Here is a 20,552-nt window from a genome sequence, read left to right on the forward strand (position 1 = left end):
ACTGACCTCCCCAGATGTACTGACCACGTCCTTCATCCCAGATCAGAACAGAAGCCTTCGCGCTTAAAGGGCATTCCATCTCAAACGGTGCCTGGCTGTTACAGCATTAGGCTGTAAGGTAAGCGGCTTAGGACAGCTGGGGTAAAGGAAGGAGGGAGGCCGGTCTGGGGCCATGGTCCTTGAAAAAAAGAAAGAGCCAGTATGGTGTGATTTCCAGAGCCTCGCTCCACCTGCTGGTGCCCAAAAGCCTGAAGCTTTGATCCCTATTCAAGTGTAGCGGCTTCAAAGCAGGGTTACATGAAGGGTCTGAAGGAAAGACCGGACAGTCCACATAAAGGATGTAGAGTGATGGAGAAACCAGACGGGGAGAAGCCACAGAAAATGCACAGAAAAAGCACGCTCAAGACCAACGCCTCCTGGTCCCCCATACCCACTCTGGTGCCTGAAGGCAGGAAAGGGCAGCACACACACCTAGGGATCATCCCAACCCTGCTCCACAGAGAAGCTTCCAGCCCGGCTCAATGTCCTCCCTGCTGGGGTCCCGAGAAGCTCCGGATGCCACACTGCCCCGACGCCCCACAGCACCCCACGTGCTCTCCAGCTCTTGCCTTGTCCCTCCCCAGCCTCACCCTCCTGGCAAACCCTGCTGCCTCTCACCCCTGCCTACTGGCTCCACACCCATCTAATGGCCTCAGGGCCAGCCCTGAGCAGATGGATTCTTTTTTTTTTTTTAATATTCTTTATGTTTATTTATTTACTTTTGAGGGGGGGGGGATGCTACCCACAAGTAGGGGAGAGGCAGAGAGAGAGACACACAGAATGTGAAGCAGGCTCCAGGCTCTGCACTATCAGCACAGAGCCCAACATGGGGCTCGAACTTACGAACCGTGAGACCATGACCTGAGCCGAAGTCGGACTCTTAACTGACTGAGCCACCCAGGCGCCCCTGAGCAGACCAATTCTTGCCACAAACACAAATTACAAACCTTGTAACTAAAAGGTGTCCACAGGATGCAACTCTTCCCCAACCCACAACCTCCCCAGACAGACAGGATGGAAGACAGGTGTGCCCAACAGGGAGCAAAGAGGTAAGCAGAATAATCTCAAGTCCAGAGGCTACCTTTTCCTCTCCTGAACCTGCTTTAGCTGCTGGCAATCCCAATGGTGACCATATGGCCACCCTCTCCTCACACCAAGCTCAGATGACAGAAGCGTTATCCCTGGACGGGTGGGACACCGCAGTGACCAAGAGCTCAGACTCCGGGTCTGTCTGTATCCCTCCCTGACACTAGCCATTGGACCCTGACCAAGTTAGGTAATTTCAGTTTCCTTATCTACAAAAGAGGGGGCAGTAGTGGTAAATACTACAGAGGGTTGTTACCAGGACTAAATGAGTTACTTGATGTACCTAGCACAGAAGTCATTGTGCTCATTAAGAATAACTTGGAAGGCAGAAGCAAGATGCCCAGGGAGGAATTGGTCCAGATTCCCATGGCAGGAGGGAGAGAACAGGTACCGCCCCCCCCCAACACCGGCAACACTGAGACCAACAGTGACTGGATGAAAGTGGGGTCCTGATGCCAGGGGGGCCTTCGGAGCAGGGCCATGGGTCACATGGGCAGCTCCCGCCACAGTGTCCACAGCAAACAGGACCTGCATCTTTTTCTAGAGGACTGGACAATCATATCACAGAGAGAAGCCTGGCATAAACACAACCACCGCCAAGGGCTTCAACACAGTGGTCTGTGGCATTGTGGGAGATGCCCACCAGAGGAGAGCTAGAGGCTGCTAGAAGAAAGAAGAGGGAGACAGCTAGAGAGGAAGGAGGATGGAAAGACAGAAAAGGACAGCTGATAACCCCCGGGGCTCAGGGCACAAAACCCCCCTCAACACTGGGCCCGAGGGTGGCCTGTAAGGGCTCAGGCGTACCCACAAGTCTCCTGACCACCCACCTCTCCTCAGGGTAGGTGGATCTGAGGGGGAGGCAGCCTGCTGTCACATTTTCTTCCCTGGTTGGGGAAGGAGGTGAGGGAACCAAGAAGGAGAAACAGGAACTGGGAGGGGACTCCCCAGGAAGAGTGAAGGGACAGGTTCCCTGCTGGAAGAGGGGCGGGGCTGGGTTGCAGAGAGCGCCCCATCTCTGGAAAGCCTTCCCTGCCAAGCCTAACTCTTGTGGATCTCTCCCTCCCCTCGGCTCTACAGTGTACTTTCTCACTACACATTGTGCGTTGAATGAATTCAACAAACACTGTTGAGCACTTACTATGTGCCAGACATTGTCCAAAAGAACAAAGAAAGAATGAAACACAGTCCCTGTTCTCAAAGTCTTCAGTCGATCCAGGAACAAGTGAAGCTCAGAGGCTATACTAAGTGCTTGGGTGATGTTGCCCAAGTACAGAATAAGGAGTGTCAAACAGTGAACAGACACAACAGAGCATCAAATAGCATTTTTAAATAGTGCAAAAGTGAGCCTCTTTCTAACTTTCCTGCAAAGATAAAATCTCAGATGCCAATACACCTTTAACCTCTCCAACACTAGCTAAGCCTCCTTCTCAAGAAGAGTGAGCAGTACCCCCCACCCCCAATGGCCTAAGATCTTCCACAGCTGCTGCATCCAGCCAGAAATGAATGACATTATTTGGTTTTTTCTGTGGTTTATTTTTGCATTACTGTCTATTTCTTGGCCAGTGATACTGGTTCTCTATGATAAGGATATGGTATTTCCTTTTAAAATAAATTTAAGGGGCATCTGGGTGGCTCAGTCAGTTAAGTGTCTGATCTTTCATTTCAGCTCAGGTCATGATCTCATGGTTCGTGAGTTCGAGGCCAGTGTCGGGTTCTGTGCTGACAGTGCAAGGCTTACTTGGGATTCTATCTCTCCCTCTCCCTCTCTCTCTCTCTCTGCCCCTCCCCTGCTGGCACTCTCTCTCTCAAAATAAATAAATAAACAAACATAATTTTTTTTTTTTTAACGGGGCACCTAGGTAGCTCAGTCGGTTAAGCATCCGACTCTTTAATACCAGCTCAGGTCATGATCTCACAGTTCATGAGTTCAAGCCCGGCATCGGGCTCCAAGCTGTTAGTGCGAGCCTGCTTGGGATTCCCTCTTTCTTCCTCTCTCTTTGCCCCTCCCATCACCACATGCTTGCTCTCTCTCTGTCTCAAAATAAATAAATAAACTTTAAACAAATTTAAATAAAATAAAATAAATTTAAGTTTAAAAAGTGAGCCAACTTAGCAAAAACAATCCAGCAAATAAGAGTAGAGAGAGTAAACTCCTGACACTGGTCAGCAGTGGTATTCAGGATCACGGTATTCAGAACCAGTGCTGTGAGACTCTCCAGTCCAGAAGAGACGCAGTGAGCACATGTGCCTGCATGAGGAGGTCTCGTTTCCCAGCTCGACAGTAAACTTCCCGCACCTCCTCCTCCCTTTGGGGATACCTTCATGCATTCAGAATATGGACAGAAAATTCAGCTCAGCTCATAGGGAGGGTAAAAAATTGGAAAATTAAAGCAGAAACGTGGACAAGGTGGGAGAGCCAACTCGGGCCCACTGGCAAAGAGGAAACCCCACATGATCCCTACAAAGGACGGTGAAAACAAGGACACTTCATTTTCTGACAGCCTACAGTTTAGGAAGTATGTTCACCTGTGGAGGGTGCTGCCTACCCGTCTCAAATAAGAAAAGAGACCCAGCATGGCTGACAAACGTGCACAAAAGCACGGGTCAGTGAGTCCCATTTGTGGCCCTCCACACACAAAGTTCTCCCCACTACATTCTGCTGCCGGGCAAGTCCAGGTGACCTGCACGAAGTAACTCCTACTGACGGCCACTGGTCTTCTAAAATGTTCTGCTAGCAGAGCTGGGACACCCAGGCCGTGCTCACAGGCCATGGTGTGAGCTGGTCCGAATGCACCCCCTCAACTCCACGGCGCACAGTGAGAACAGTACATAGCAACACACACAACGCCGTAACCGTGGGCGGGTGGTCTGGCAAGGAGCCAACCACGAACCCACACAAACTCTGAGGGCTCTGGGGCTTCAGCTCCAAAGCCTTCGGGTTCCTGTGTCTGCACTTGACAAAGAAAACACAACAGACCAACATACCCATCAAATTCCACTCCTTCTGACTTCCTGTTCCTGAAAAGGTGCTAAAACGCCACAGGCCCTCTCTGCAGCCAGGGAAGCCTCGACCCTCCGAGGGCCTGTGGATGAGCTAAGTGTAAGTTCCCTGGGCTGGACGAGTTCAGAGGGAGGGAGAAACACAGCTTTAGCTAAAACATTCACAGCCAGAGATACTCCACCCTTTGACACCTGACAGCAATGAAGGGATCCCCAAGTGGAAACTCAACGAGACAGTTACAAGAATGCCAGTGGTCACCTGGCCCCTTGGACTGCTGAGCTGGATGGGGAGTCCGGCTACTATCCACAGTGGGCTGGGGTGCAGCAGATGAGAACCCCAAACCAGCAATGATCAAGGGATGGTGAACACGTTCCAGAAGACATCACAATGCACCCAGGACTTCCTGGAAGCCATTGGACCAAAAATGGCAATCTCTATGAATCTTGCTGGGGAGATTCACAACACTCTTGCCTTAGCTGACCTCCAAGCCAAGAGGGATGGAGGGATGAGGGAAGGTAGGGTCACCACAGAGCACTGTCTGTTCCAAAAGACAATGACACAGCTAACAACCCTACCATCTCTTCATCCTTTTGCTTCCAAGATACTGTCACTTCGTCCTCCTCACAGTCATGATGCACAGAACAGGGAAGGCTGGGAACACATCAGGGGCACTGTTGCTTTTGTTTGCAGCCTGATGTAAACATGAGCATTATCTCCCCTGCAGAAAAGCCATCATCCTGCTCAGACTCACCAATCTACTCGCCCTTTGCTCATCCAGAACAAGGGTCAGCCTTCTTAGCAGACTGCACCACCGGGTGCCATATGTTGACAGCTGCCTGAATCCACAGGGGCCGTGGAGCCCCATAAGAGCTGTTAGAACACCCTTCATAAAAGTCCTTCAAACATTCAAACCAAGACCAATTTTAGTGGAAGGACTCACAGGATGGGCAACAAACACCCACCACCAAACCTAAGTTGCAAAATTAAACATGATCGCCCAATTCTAAGTTTTCCTAACATTAATATTCTTGTTACTTCTCATCCACTTCCTCTGCCCTCAACAAGTACTTACTGGCAGACAAGGAGTAACAGCCGCCAAAGGTTTAAGGAAAGAACAATTTTAAATTGAGAAAATCATCTTTATCACTGCAATTTTCCAGTAAATTGAGAAAACAGTAGCAATTTTTATGTTAGCATAGACTACATCAGTCTAAGTCATGGAAAGCGAGCACTCTCAAGTACACCGTTTGAGAATCCTTGATGATGCCCAACCTTCTCCTTTTCCAGATGGGGAAGTCAAAGGTCCAGAAAGAAACCAGCTGGTAGTAGAACAGAACCTAGAACACAGGTCTCTGGTACTCAGCCCAACCCTCTTTCCTCTCCATGTCCTTCCTGAGTTCAAGCATATTATAGACTAAACCACATACTTCCAAATGCAATTAACCACGCAGGCCCCAAGTAGCAGCGGCAGCAGCAGGGAGGGGCTCAGGGGATGTCACAAGTGTGTTCTGTTCACATGCCCCTCAAATCATGCCCCTGCCTCAGGACTCCCCAGGAACCTTCTCTGAACCAGACAGTCTCCAGACAGCAGCCAGTGGGCATCCCCATGTGGCCTCCATGTGGGGAGGGATCCCCACAGCAGCCAGACAGGACCACCACTCACTGCCTGAAGCTTCTCCTCAGTCTTAGAGGTTATGTTCACGGTTTCATAACCTTTTTTGGGCCTTGGAGCCCTAAGATGGTCAGCTAAAGACCAGCTATAGACCCCTTCACAGAATATTTTTAGATGTGTAAAATAATTATACAGAATAATGAGGAGACTAAGTATATAGAAATATAGTTATTAAAATATTTAAGGGGCGCCTGGATGGCTCAGATGGTTAAGTGTCTGACTTTAGCTCAGGTCATGATCTCACAGTTCGTGAGTTCGAGCCCCACATTGGGCACAGCAGAGAGCCCTCTTCGGATCCTCTGTCCCCTCTCTCTCCAGCCCCCCTCACTGGTTCTCTCTCCTTCTCTCTCTCTCAAAATAAATAAACTTATAAAAAAGTATTTAAGCATAAACTCATGATATTATCATATACCTGTTTCTTTATCAACACAATAAATAGCAAGACCTAGCAGCACAACCCAAAACTGTCATAATTTCAATTTCTTTAATGTTTATTTATTTTTGAGAGAAACAGAGCATGAGTGGGGGAGGGGCAGAAAGAGAGTTGGACACAGAAACCAAAGCAGGCTCCAGGCTCTGAACTGTCAGCACAGAGCCTGACATGGGCCCGAACCCATGAACTGGAAGATCATGACCTGAGCCGAAGTCAGACATTTAGCCAACTGAGCCACCCAGGCACCCCTAAACTCAGCATGAGGATCCGTGCTTTTGGAGCTTTGTGCAACAACTATATAATGCGACAGAAATCCATGTGTGATGTGTGATGTGTGATTTCTATCAGCGACAAACTCACAGGAACTCATAGTAATGTAACTTTGTACCTATGTCCTTAATTGAAGTAAACACTAAGTTCCAGTTAAGTGTTGGTGAAAATAAAGTACAATTTTCTAGCATCCAGGTTAATGAATTCTGCCCCTGAATTCTATTCACAAAACTCCCAAGGTTTCAGAGCTCCCGATGCTGCCTCAGAGCCCCAGGGTCATCAGAGATGAGGCACTGGGGCACCCAGATGAGCTGACCTAGGGTGGCTGGGAGACCCTGCCTGCAGGAAGAAGGAGACACTTAAGGCTGAAGTGGCCCCAGAACCAATCTCACCACATGCCAAGCATCAGATACAACTACCAGGTGTCTCCAGACCTGGAAGGCTCAAAGAAAGACCCTTCCACATGCAACACCCACTTCAGCAAAACTTCTAACTTGCACAGCATCTACCAGCAGCTCAGCGTGCAGAGGGTGAATCCTGCCCAGAGACCTGATAAGAATAGAAGACTCAGCCCCCTCACTTCTGTAAGGACCCAAGCATCGGGGAAGAGAAAGGAAAGGTGAACCAGCTGAGAGCTTCCAAGCAGAGGGAGGACTTGGGGTCTCCCAGACCATCTGTCACTCTCCTGGTACCCTCTCTTACTGCTTTTTTAGATAGACTTTAGGTGACTCTCTGCAATCAGGTCAGCATCCCCTAATAGACTACAAGGTCCTCGAAGGCAAGGACCACATCTTAGTCACATGTTTCATCAGCTCCCAGGATGTGGCACCTGTAGGCGCTCAGTCAACATGTGCTAAATGAGAGGCAGGAGAGGGTGGCAGGGACAGAGTCTGGCAGGCCTCCCCTGGAGCTGATCCCTTGCGTGTCTTTACAGTTGAAGTGACTGCCCAAGCAGCCTCTGGTCCACAAAGACCTCGAACTTATCAACTGACAAACGGAGGGTGGCCTTCCTTCTCCATGCCTGTCTCAGGGCCCAAACCATCTAGCACTGCCCTGAAGAGGCAAGATTAATTAGCAGGATAGAGACCAACTTTTCCATGACCAAGTGCAGAGGCACACGTAAATGACAGCAGAAAACACAAGGGATACTCAAAATATGTAACAATCCGCACCGTGTCTGAAGTCAGAACAGGCACTGGCCAAGGACCCTGGTGTGACAGGTCAAACCAGGAGCACCAGTCAGACCCCAGCCCTGAGGGAAGACAGTAACTCAGCTCCAAGGAAGACAGAGCTACCAGAAGGAAGTCAGTCCCCCTTGACCTGCTTGTCGGCACAGACTCTCTATCATCAGTGTTTCATTTATGTAAGACATTACCTAGCAGTGTGACCTTGTACAAGCCATGTCCTCCCAACTTTAGGCCCTGTTCTCTGACGGAATTGAAAGAAATGATCCAAAGCCCTTCCTGCTCTAATATCCTATGATTGCATTTTCTCATACATCACCGGCTGCACCTGGTAACAGAAAACCAGCAAGACACACAGCCAGCTAAGGTGGCACACAGGCCAGAGGCCCTCAGCCAGGCCAGTCACTGACCCTTGCCCTCTGTCCTGTGCGGTGGGACTGGCAAATCAAAGGCTGGACACTCCTTCCAGCCCCTTTGGAGGAATTCTAGAGACTCTAGAAGCCCTGGTCAACAGATGGAAGACACCAGACATGAAGGACATGAGAGAGGGCCACACCCCAGCTCCTGTCCTCTGCTGCTGAAACCCCCCGCCTGCTTTTCACCAGACCCACTGCCCGAACTCTTTCACTACCCGGACGGTGCTCGCCTCCGGATGGGCAACTGTGTAGACTAAATGTCACCCCTGGAGAGTCATTTTAAGAGAACAGGGGGAGCAGTAGCAAGGCACAGATCTGCTCCTCACCAGCCTGACACCGGCTCGGACAAGGGACAACAGCCGCTTGCACCACCTCAGCAGGGTCGCCATTAGCATCAAGCAAGAATACTGAGTGTCCATTTTTGTTAACTCTTTGGAAAAGGAAACATCTACCCAGTTTTGGGGGGGCCTGACTTCCCCTCCTCACTTTTCTCTGTACTCCACCCCCAGGCTGCCGAGAGGCCTCCCCCTCGGAGATGAGATCCAACCAGCCTTGTGGAGGCTCTGCTCCGCTCAGCTGTGCAGCCCCAGGGGCAGGGGTTGCTGGGGCCTGTCTTTGTTGTGTCCCCTGAAGATCCCTTAGGGTAGGAGAGAGAGGCAGGTGAGAAGCCTAAGGCTCCCGCGTGCGGCTTCAGGGTGGGGCACGTGGGACAGGAACACACGCAAAGCCAGGGGGAAATCAGCACATTTTCCTCAGTCATTAGCACAAGTCAACAGCAGTGTGACCGCTACCCACACCCGGGGGAGCGCAGCAGCCATCACCGAGAAACAGCACGGACTGGGGCGTCATTAGCTCCACATTTGTATTTTGCCTGTGTTCGCAGGAGCCTCTCCTCTCGGAATTCTGAGGAAGGAAGACTAGGAAAGCGCTGTCAAGGGCTTGGCAGGCATCTCTGGTGCAACAAAGACCCCAGACCCTCAGATGGAGTTCGAACCTCAGTTGGATCTCGAAGTAGGTGTCACCGTGACGGAGCCACTAGCCTCTCAGCCTGGTTCCTCATCTCCTTCAAAAGATGAAGATAGCAGCCGCCTGGCAGGATAGTCCCAAAGACGAAATGAGGGAGCACAAGTGAAAGTGAGATCCACGTTAGGAGGCACACTGAAGGCATTCAGGAAAGTTGGGTTCCTCCCTTTAAACCACAGACTAATGATAGAGAGCAAATTTCCCAAAATCACCCCAGCTCCATCCAGGGGCCTAGGAGGACACACTGTTTAATCAGAAGTATAAAAACTCTTCTGAAAAGGAAGTGGGAACAGGAGGTGATGACAAAGGTCAAGAAACAGTGGCCTCTGGCTTTAAGAAAGTGAGAAGACATTCTGATATTCCTGGCCCACATCTTTTCCCCTAAATCAGCCTTCCTGGGAGATCTAGACATCCTACACCCCAGATGTCCCCCAGCCCATTTCTCTGGCTCCAAGCAGTAATTTGGGTTAGATATCAGACATCCAGGGCTCTAAGGTGAACAGTCAGGTGTCAGGGTCATTCTAAGGCTGGTGGGGAGGGGTCCCCTCTCTGTAGAGAGGGAAGGGATTTGGTCGGTCCTGGGCTCCCACCTGACACCAAGTCAGAGAGGAGAGCACCACCTCCTGGTGCCTCCCAGCTGGCACCGTGCCCCTTCCAGGCCTGGCTCTGCCAGAAGCAGCCCAGGGACTTGTTGGAGATGCCAGACCAGGCTGAATAAAGGCAGCTTCTGCTATCGGTTCTCTGGTGCCCTAATCCCAGGGGAGCTAGCCCCAAGCAAGGCGGCCCCTAGCCTCCCTGTCAATGCCCTCTCCTCCATTCCCAGTTTGGAAGGTCCAGCTAGCCACACAGAGGGAGCTGTGGGCCGTGCCTGCTAGAATCTCAGGGCCTGCAGTGTGGGCGAGGGCCTTTACACCCTAAGTCCACAAATGCCCCCCGCCCCCAGGCCTGCCACATGCCTAGCACTGCGCCTCGCTCTGGGATGCCCCCTGGTGCCCCTTGTTCATCTGAGTGTCTGCCTCTGTCCTTCTGGCTGTCTGGGTCAGGGCAGGAGGTTTGGGACAGGGTAGGAGGAGGTGTGTCACAGAAGGCCTCAGTCAGCCCCCCCCGGCTCCACAGCCCCGTCTGGAGGCCCTGGGTGGGTAAATCCCTCAAATGCTCGCATTACCCTCCCACTCGGCAGTGATGCCCGTCTCTAGGCAGGTCGCCCTCATGAATCCAAATTGGCAGTGAGGGTGCAGGCATCTCTGCCACCCACAGGCATCTCCAGCACAACCTCTTCAAATGAAATCTAATCAGATGGCTACATCTAAGAAAACATATATGCAAACTGTCACCTGATAAATACTAAACAGCCTTTAAAACATGAACAATGTCCATACATGGAACTACGCCCACTGACTGAAAATGCAGAGCACCAAACAGAAGGCATGCACCAGGGCCACCAGGGGCGGAAATGACTCCTGTGATAGTCAATCAACTAGAATTTGATGGACACAAAGTTCTTTTGATCTATAAGGCTAAGTGAATAGTTTCTAATGGGTCTCTGATACAAACCCATTTCGTCTCCATTTATCTTAAAATCGAATTGAAACCAGAGCCTAAAAGACAGCGGGGCCCAGACGGGCAGGGGTAGCTGAGCAGATGGGACCACCACACTCACCCTCCAAGCTGCCTTCAGGTGCAGCCAAGCCACGGCCCTGCTCCCGGGAGGTACCAGCTCCAGGCTGCTAGCTCATGACAAAGACTGAGCATCCTGATGCACAGGAGAGCTCTGCAGGCTCCCATAGGCCCCCAGGAGAGGTGCTCGGGGGCTCCGGCTAATGAAGCTCCAGCCAGTGTTTGGCACCAACATGGCATCACAGGGGAGGGGCGCGAGGGGGAACCAGAGAAGATCAAGGACTGCTGGCCCTGAAGGAGGTGACAATTCCTTCTCAATCTTGTTGGGGTGACACACGGTAGGAGGCCACGTGGGTGCCCATCATGCTGGGGGAAGTCATCGGGTAACTGTGGTGACGGCAACTTGCTCATCCATTAGGAAAACTGGGTTAGATGCGCGTGCAGAGCGCAAAGGATCCCAAAATACAGGGCCGAGAGGGAAAGTCAGGAATAGAATGAGCTGTAAAACAGGGTACCTCCTAGGTAAATTAAAAACATGTACAGTTTCAAGAAACCATCACAGCCAGCGGAGCCTAAGGAGGCAGGATACCTATACATAATGTGGCATCTGGGATGCGATCCGGCACAGAAAAAGGATAGGAGGTAGAAGCTAAATAAATCTGAATAAAGTAGAGATTTTAGTTAATGATAGTATATCAACACTGGTTCATTAATTGTGATAAAGGTACCATATTAATGCAGGGGCACCTGGATGGCTCAGTCGGTTAAGTGTCAGCTCAAGTCATGATCTCATGGTCGTGAGATTGATCTCCATGCTGGGCATGGAGTCTGCTTAAGATTCTCCCTCTCCCTCGAAAGAAAGAAAAGAAAGAAAAGAAAAGAAAAGAAAAGAAAAGAAAAGAAAAGAAAAGAAAAGAAAAGAAAAGAAAAGAAAAGAAAAGAAAAGAAAAAGAAAAGAAAAGAAAAGAAAAGAAAAGAAAAGAAAAGAAAAGAAAGAAAAGAAAAGAAAAGAAAGAAAAGAAAAGAAAGTATCATATTAATATAGATGTTAATAGTAGAGGAAACTGGGTACAAAGTAGACGGAAACTCTCCGTCCAATTTTTCTGTAAATCTGAAACTGTTCTAAACAATAAAGTCCGCTTTTTAAATGAAAAACTTGCATAAAGCAAGAACAGCGCCAGGGCACTTGCTGGGATGAGCACTGTGTGTTGTATGGAAACCAATTTGACAATAAATTATATTTAACAAAAATAAAAAAAAATTAAAACATTAAAAAAATTTAAAAAGCAAGAACAGCACCATCCACTCCCCCAGGAACATACTGCACTGGAACGACTGCCTGTGGAGGGAACAGGCAAGTATCAAGGCGGGCGTTCAAGTACATGACACAAGGGTCCTCCCTGTACGCCAATGGTGATAATGTGCCACGACTGACAAGTGCCATTAACTTAACGCTTTGCATCAGAGGTCCCAAAACTAACAATGATTAATTTTCAGAAAAGAGAGAGAGAGAGAGAGACAAAACTGCAGGAGAGTAGGTCACAAAGGCCACATGAGTGGAGGGGGCTCTGGGTTGCTGAGTGACCTGGAGGGGCCTCGTGAGGCAAAAGAGTTAAACAGGCTTTGAAGCTGGGGTGGGGGGCCGGGGGTGTGGAGGTTGGCGCTTTGTGCTGGTTGCAGACCAGGGATGACCATCCAGGACACGCTCCATGCCCCCATCTAACACTGGTCAGTCCCAAGAGCTATTTCTGGGCCCTCTGAATTCCCAGCCAAAGCCAGGAAAACTTAAATGGAACCTGCTGGTGGGCAGCAAAGCTGGACAGTGATAGAATAGTCGTAAGAGTTGCCAGGGCAGTTATATTCGAATTTCAGATCAGCAACAAATAATTTTTGTAGCATTAGGCATATATATCCCAAATATTGCATGGGACATACGTATGCTAAAAACGGATTTGCTGTTGATCTGACATTCAAATGTAACTAGCCATCTTGAATCTGCTAAATCTGGCAACTCTAATTAACAACAGTAGTGACATGCACTATTACTGTCCTAAGTACTTAATTTACTTCTCTTGTTTTCCTCTTCAAACAACCTCCTGAAGAATACATCGCTACCCCCTTTTTACAGACATGGAAACTTGGACGCCAGACCTGGGATGTGAACATCTGTGTAAAGAGCCCACCCTCTTGAGCATGATGCTGTGCCCCAACTAAGTGGCTGAACAAGGTCCAGGCCTCTGCTCCCTGACACCCAGAGACAGGTGTGCCCACAGTGGTGGTGCCAAGCTCCTTGCATCATCTTCAAAACACATTACCACCTGAAAAACCTTCCCACCAGACCCAATTCATCAAATGAACTTTGGGTTTCAAAAAGGGAAAATCAAGGGAGCCCCAATGAGTCCTAAAACAGTACAATCTTCCTGCATTGGTGGAAAGAACAAGGAGAGAAGCAGCTCCTACTTTGAGGGTCTAGATAGGCAGCACACATCAGCAGGGCAAGGGTCTGAGCCGAGCCGCATGCCATCCCTCCTGGAGACAAAGAAATGGATGAATGACCCCTGGCAGTCCTGTCCAGTTTGGGGACAGTATTAACTTGAGTCCTACAAAACAGGTTTCTAATGAGAATGGCACCCCACCCCTCAGCATGACTCATATTTAAAGTAACACTAAGGAGGGGCGCCTGGGTGGCGCAGTCGGTTAAGCGTCCGACTTCAGCCAGGTCACGATCTCGCGGACCGTGAGTTCGAGCCCCGCGTCAGGCTCTGGGCTGATGGCTCGGAGCCTGGAGCCTGTTTCCGATTCTGTGTCTCCCTCTCTCTCTGCCCCTCCCCCGTTCATGCTCTGTCTCTCTCTGTCCCAAAAATAAATAAACATTGAATAAATAAATAAATAAATAAATAAAAAATAAAGTAACACTAAGGAGCATTTATTGAGCACCTACTATGTATTGCACATTGTGCCAGATGTTTTCACTGCCCATCAATTGCTGGGGCATGTAAACCTACAGTCCAGCAGGGCATTTGCCTATTTTGCAGATGAGGAACCTGAGATTCAGAGAGATCACTTATTTATTCAACTACATGACTTTACTGTTCAGACTCTGTCCTGAGTGCTGAGGATGCAGAAGTGAACCAAACAAGACCCCTGCCTTCATGAAGCTGGTTGGGGCGCAGATAAAAAAACAAATCTATTATGCTGTTTCAGGTAGCAGTGCCAAGTGTGATGAAGAAAAGTAAAGCATGGTCAAGGAACAGAGTGATAGGGTGGGAGTATTTTTAGCTAGGATGGTCATGAAGATGTCTGGAAAGAGGTGACATTTAGGCAGAGGTCTGAAGTGAGGGACTGAGCATGCCCAGGTCTGCGAAGGGTGCCCAAGGCAGAGGGGGCAATCAGTGCAAAGGCCCTGAGGTAAGGGTGACCAACACAAAACCAAGATAATGCCAATGGGCTGGAGGAGGTACAGGAAGGTGGGAGGGGTAGAAGATGAGTTCAGAGGGGATGGTTAGGCCAAGTAATCTTTAAAGGATCACTGTGATATGAAGAAATGGATGGATCCAAGAATGGATGGTCAGATGGACAGATGGATATGTAGATAAACAGACTTCCATGGATTCCTTTAGGCTGCTACTGACCAGGGATGAGAATATATGTAGCTCACAAGTTGATAAAATATGTCCAATGTTCAGTTTCCAATTAATCATCTCCCTCAGAGGGCCTCAGGCAAGCACATTCCTTAGTGAAGTATATGCCCTAGAGAGGAATTTAATCCAAAGTTGCACAGGCAATCTGGGTCTTCATTCCAAGGAAACCATTTGAAGAAACCAAGGCAAGGCAGAAATGTCTTGCCTCCAATCTCTAGGCCAATGCCCACAGAACAGGCTGGACATCACCATCACTGCCTTCACCACCTGGGACACCCCTAGGCAGAGGCACCAGCTGTACCAATGCTCTTCCTCAAGTCTTTGAACAAGAAAATCTTGTATGCTCATCAGATTTAAAACAAAAACAAAAACAAAAACAAAAAACAAAACAAAACCACGCCACCTGCCAGAACAAAGCCAACACTCCCGGCAGGTGACACTGGTCACCAGGGCCCCAGTCCTGCAAGGCCATCCCATCCCACGACCCTTTACCACCTGCCCAGCCTCACCTCCACATCCTTCTCGAGCTCGAGCCCGGCCTCCATCAGGTTGTGCTCAAACTCCTCCCGCTGTTCCTTCCTCTCCTCCTCCAGGGCATCAAGTGGTCCCAGTTCAATGTCACCGTGGCCACCAGCACGAGGTTCCTTGCCCGTCTCCCCATTGGAGACAATCGCCAGCGAGGGGCCAGGGGAGCCATGGCCAGGGTGCACCCCGCGTTTCCGGTAATGGTAGGCGAGCACATAGTCGACCTTCCTCTGGTTGTCATGGAAGTGCATGCGGCTCAGACGGGCCTCCGAGGACACTGGCTCGTTGGCGTCCAGGTAGTTATTGATGACCTGGCCGGAGAGAACGGGACAGAGACAGCGAGGGCCAGTGAGGAGGAGTGAGAGATGGAGGAGGCTGACCCTGTGCTCTGGGCCCAGGGCGGTGGACTAGGAGGCAAGGCCCTCAGGCCCAGTGAAAGGACACAGTGGCCTAAGTCCTTCCACCATATCCAGCCCACTCAGCCCTCCACCCACATGTCCACAGCCTGGACACCGATGCCTTCACTCCTGCCCTGGCATCCGTGCACACACGTATGCTCACATGCACAGACGACACGTGCAGCAGCGAAGCCCTGTGCTTCCGCACCTGCCTGCACACCAGAGCCATGAGCCACTCCTGCACACGCACACACAGCATCGACACACAGCACGTCTGCACCAGCTCTCCTGCACCCATCTGTGCACAAGTGCACTCTGGCACACGCAGCCCTCCACATGCACGGTAACACACCCACGCACACTCATCTCCTTGCAGATCCGCCGGCCTGCCTACAAACGCATGCACGCTTACACACACAGATTACTCACTGGCAAGTTCTCTGGATCCATTGGAACAAGGGCCAGTTTCCTGTCACCCGGCCCACCCCAGCCCCACCCCACGGGGATTCACTCTATACTATGCCCCTTCACAGCCCCACATCCTCCTCCTCCTCCTCTGCAGCCACCAGTGGGGACGGCAGCAGGGGGACTGACTTCTGCTCCCGACCAGCCTGGAGGTGGGAGGTTGAGAGAAGAGGAGGGGAAAGAACAAGGCGGAGCAGGCGAGGGACCTGCCTCCCTCCCTTTGGGCGTCTCCCTGTTTATTACTGGTTTGGTACCCAGCTGCCTCTGCAGCCACCTGGGAGGTCACCTGGGCAACCAGATGAAGCGCCAGCCACAGGGGAGAGCCTCAGAGCCACCACGGCAGAGGTCTGGTTCCTCAGACCTCTGAGGGGAGCCAAGGAGTCTGCAGACCAACAGGTGGGCTCACGTGGCCTCACACCTCCCTCTCCCTGTCCTCTGACCACAAGACTCCAGCATAGTCGGGACACTGTGCCACCATGACTTGGAGAGAGAGAGGAAAAGGCCCTAAGAAAAACCCTGGAGATCTCTCTCTCTCTCTCTCTCACACACACACACACACACACACACACACACACACAAACCCCTGCCCCCCAGGTGGAGAGTGTCTCAGTCAAGAGGCGCCCTTTGGGCCCCCAACAGGGCCAGCCTTTACCCCACCCCAGCACTCACCGAGCTGCCACAGGAGCTCCCTCCACCGGAGGGTGGGCCAGAATCTCGGTCATGGTCAGAACTGCCCTGCGGACCCGGGGCTTGGGAACCGGGAACCTTGAGGTATTGCTGGCCACGTTTGGGGCCCTGGCCACCTCTGGCCACTGCCCGAGGGCTCAGCCGGCGTGGGGAGCCAGGGAGCAGGGGGATATCTGTGAGAGGAAGAGACAAAAGAGGCAAAGCAGCTTCAGGTGACAGAAAACCCAGGACACAGAGAAATTGAGGCACTGATGGGAGGGGAACTGGGATGTCCCTAAGAAAAAGGCCACATCTCCTCACAGCCTTGGTTAGCCAGGGGGGAAGAGGGTCTCAGCCGCTATGTACACACGCATGCACACACGCACGCACACTGGGCGTGGAGCCACCAGCAGGAGCCCCTTCAGATGATGGGTGTCATAACCTCTTATAATTCCCAAACAAGAGAAGGTGGCTCCGGCGAGCCAGGGTAAGTGGGGCACTCCTTGGAGAGACACCTTGAATTAATGCCAAAGGCTTGAGTTTGGGGCCTCTCCCAGGGCAGCCAGGCAGCCCTCATGGCCCGAGGAGAGAGCAGAGAGGAAGACAGACCAACTGTGGGGCCCCTGAGGGCAGGGCCGGGCTCTGACAAAAGCACTGCCTCCAATGCCCTTGAGGGGTTCCCATGCACCTGCTGCCCCCACCGGGGCCTCGGAGCTCCACAGCCCCTTCTGGGCCCTCCCCAGAACAGCCCCCGAACAACCCACAGCGGGAGCAGCAGTGCTATTTCAGGGAACTTCCAGCTTCACCCCTGGAGGGAAAAGACCCAGGCTGGTGACAGAATTGCAGAATGTCACAACTGGAGGGGACTGAAGCATTAAACACTCCGCTTTGCACCAAAAAGCCCCAGGCAGGGGCCATGAGCTAGCTGCCAGGGCCTCGAGGCTGATGAGACTCGATCTGTCCCTGCGTCTGAGAAATACTCTTTCCAGCAAAGCAGCAAACCCAGTGCGCCTGGGCCTAACCCTGAGCTCTGCCACTTGCTCTGAGACTTCTCTGAGCCTGTTTCTTCAACTGCAACATGAGAATCCCACACTTGCAGGGTTGTAGTGAGAATCCGAAGCAGAGATGTACATGCGAAACACCCAGGGCAGTCATCAGCCCATGGGTGGGCAATAAAAGGTGCTTATTATAATTATTATTATTTTCATTTTGAGCTCCGTGTAAGAAGAAATCATACCATATACATCCAGCTCAGCCCTCAGCACCTGCTGAATGAATGAAGGAACAAAAAGCAGCTGGAAGGAGAGCTTCTGATCAGTGACCAGCTTGTAGAGCAGCCCCTTAGGTGCCCAGCTCTCTGCTGGACAGTTCAGGAGCCCTAGGACACTTGGTCCCTACACTGGAAAATCTTATCATCTCTTTATGAGGACAGACCTGGCAGGTAGGAAGCACAATGAAGACCAGCAGAGGAAAGCTCTCATAATTTACTTCTACACTGTGGGCTCTAGTCCGTATTGTGGAAGACCAGAAAGGCTAGAAGGCTTCCTGAGGAACTGAGCCTGAAGCTGGTCTCAAAGGGTGGACAGCTTCTGAAAGGCAGGAGAGAGAACACAGAAAAGCAACAGTGGGTATGCATGCTGGTAGAGCGACAGGGGGCAGTTCAAGACATCACGGGAGTGGATTCTCTCCTCAGTCCTTAGTCTCACCTCATCCCTTTCCCCCTGGGCCTTTCTGCATGCTTGCCCGCCATCTGGCCCAGGGCAGCATTGAGAACAGGGCTCTACAGCCCAGAGATGGCTTGAAAACCTTCAGATGCATGTCTAAGGAGCCCAAGACCAAACTGATGTATAACTGGGCAGATGACAAAGGTGACGTTCACTCAAGCATCCTTGACAGCCATATTCATATTCACACCTGTGACTCAAGATAGCTCATATTCAGAGTCAGCCCAAAACTTTGGTCAAACCATTATCCAGGAGCCACAGTCTCCTGAAGGTACAACCTGGGGTTTGAGGCTGGCCTTCGGGGCCCCACCAGCCATCCCAGCAGCAACCTCTGCTTGCCTCTGACACAGAGACCATGGCTGCATGAGGCCCTGCTTTTATGCCCACCTTTTCTCCCAACCAACGAGAACACAGCATATGGCTGAGTTGTTTCAGCTGCAAATGACATACCATGCAGTAATGACACAGAGGTGGAAAGATCCAAGAGAGCTGGCTTACATCATGAAATGAAGGCTGTGGTGGCAGATGAGGGGAGGGGTTGGGGGGTTGGGGGGTGGGATGTGAGCGATGTCTGGGCATCAGGAAGAATAGAGCAGGTGAACACGCTCCACAGGAATCCTCTAAGAAGCTGAAAAAAGGTGAATTGGGGTTGATCCGAAGTAAAGGCCATCATACACAGCTTATGGAACATGATACTCATTTGAAAATAATCTTTCCTTCGTTGACCATTTACTTGGCTCTTGGCACATGATGCCTTGCAAAACAGATCCCTGGGTGTTCAGGATTAGCTGCCTTCTTGGGTTATGGGTGCCCTGAAGGGCATGGCTCACCCACTTCTGGATACCCTGGATAGATTTTCACAAGGCTTGGACCTGGGGCCTCTTTTCTACACTCTTACCCTTTTCTACACTCTTTTTCTACACTCTTACCCGTGCCCTCTATCTGCTCCTATGCCCTCTATGCCCTCCTAGATACTCTATCTGCTCCTATGGCCTTAATGATCACCTACGTCCCCATAACCCTCAACATTTTGCCTTTAACCCTTACTTTCTTCTAGCTTCTGATTCCACACATCCTCCCGCCTACCTGGCATCTCCACTTGGATGCTTCAGAGCCCCTTCAAAACCTCCACCTCCAAAACCAAACTTACAATCTGCTCTACAAGATGACTCTCTTCCAGGATTCCCTATGGCCATGAATGCCACCACTACGTTCAGTCCATACACCAGAAATCTACAGGCAGCCTCCAGAGTCTTCTTCCCTCATGCCCCACAGCCAATGTGTCACCACTCCTATGAATTTTGCCCTGAAATATCTCCCAAATCCATCTGTTTTTCACCACCTCCATGACTACCACCCTAGCCCAAACTACCACACTTATTCAGCTGGATAACCCCAGCAGCCTCCCAATAGCGCCTACTCCATGCGCCCTTGCTCTCCTTCACCGTTCTCCAAAGGCAGCCAGGGGGTCCTTTCAAAATGTCGACTTCGCTATGACACCCACGTGTGTGGAGATTTCTGGTGCTTCCCACCACTCTCAAGCTGTGAGCCCCTGCACAGCCTGGCCCGCTCATGTCTCCACCTCATCTCTCCCCGTGTCCCTCTGCATTTCTGAGCTCTGGCCATACCGCGCTGCTTGCAGTGTCTGGAATGCACCATACTCCCTCCCCGCCCAGGGTCTTACCCATGCTCCTCCCTCTGGCTACAATGTGCTTCTTCGTCTAGCTGTGGGCCACCTGCTATTTTGGCCATTAGGGACCCAGAAAATCAGAAGTAACACATTCCTGTCTCGAGAAGCTACTGATCAAGGTATAAGACAGAAATAGTCAGATACTACAGGCAAAGCTAATTTGCTTCCACTTCATACGTGACTTAAATTCCAGAAGCTGAGGTAGTGCAGGGAGGGCTTAGGGGACACACAGACACATGTAAAGTCAGCAGACGAAGGCCTCCAAGCTTTATCCAATGGACTCCACTGGTCAGCAGGGAACTACAGAGAGTGGGGCACTTATTGGCTGGTGTCACTGAATAAAGGTAACCTGTTGGTGGCAGCCCACTGATTGTCTAGTCAAAGGAACTCCTGTGCTCCGAGCTTCTGCCCAGATCTGACCACCCCCAAGTGACTCCCCCATATGGGACTAGCCCATTTTTCAACTAATCACACCCTCATAAACTTCCTGGAGCATCGGGGTGGGGAGAAAGAAAGGCCTTCCTCACCTAGCCAAAGTGTAACCAGATGAAAATGACCAGGGGCCTCCCGCTAAACATGGACAGAGGGCAACCCCAGCTTGGCACCAGACCCTGCCCACATCCACCTCTGTCCCAAGACATTCTCCCCCGCCACCTTCGGAGGGATCTTTTCGAATCACACCGCCCCACTCTCCCACTGAAA

At 51.1% G+C, this 20,552-nt stretch overlaps 1 protein-coding gene across 1 annotated transcript in view; it reads right to left on the reverse strand.

Annotated features, from left to right (window-relative positions):
- The window catches only part of ANO2 (anoctamin 2), a 321,672-nt gene extending 304,103 nt beyond the window's left edge, over positions 1 to 17,569 (reverse strand). The window contains exons 1-3 of the mRNA XM_032593765.1: positions 17,530 to 17,569; positions 16,440 to 16,663; positions 14,892 to 15,218 (exon numbers count right to left, since the gene is read on the reverse strand). Coding sequence (XP_032449656.1) covers positions 14,892 to 15,218; positions 16,440 to 16,663; positions 17,530 to 17,569 — 591 coding nt within the window. The remainder of the gene's footprint in view (positions 1 to 14,891; positions 15,219 to 16,439; positions 16,664 to 17,529) is intronic.
- Between the last annotated feature and the right edge of the window lie 2,983 nt (positions 17,570 to 20,552).

Source organism: Lynx canadensis, chromosome B4, assembly GCF_007474595.2.
Source record: "Lynx canadensis isolate LIC74 chromosome B4, mLynCan4.pri.v2, whole genome shotgun sequence".
Lineage (NCBI taxonomy): Eukaryota > Metazoa > Chordata > Mammalia > Carnivora > Felidae > Lynx > Lynx canadensis.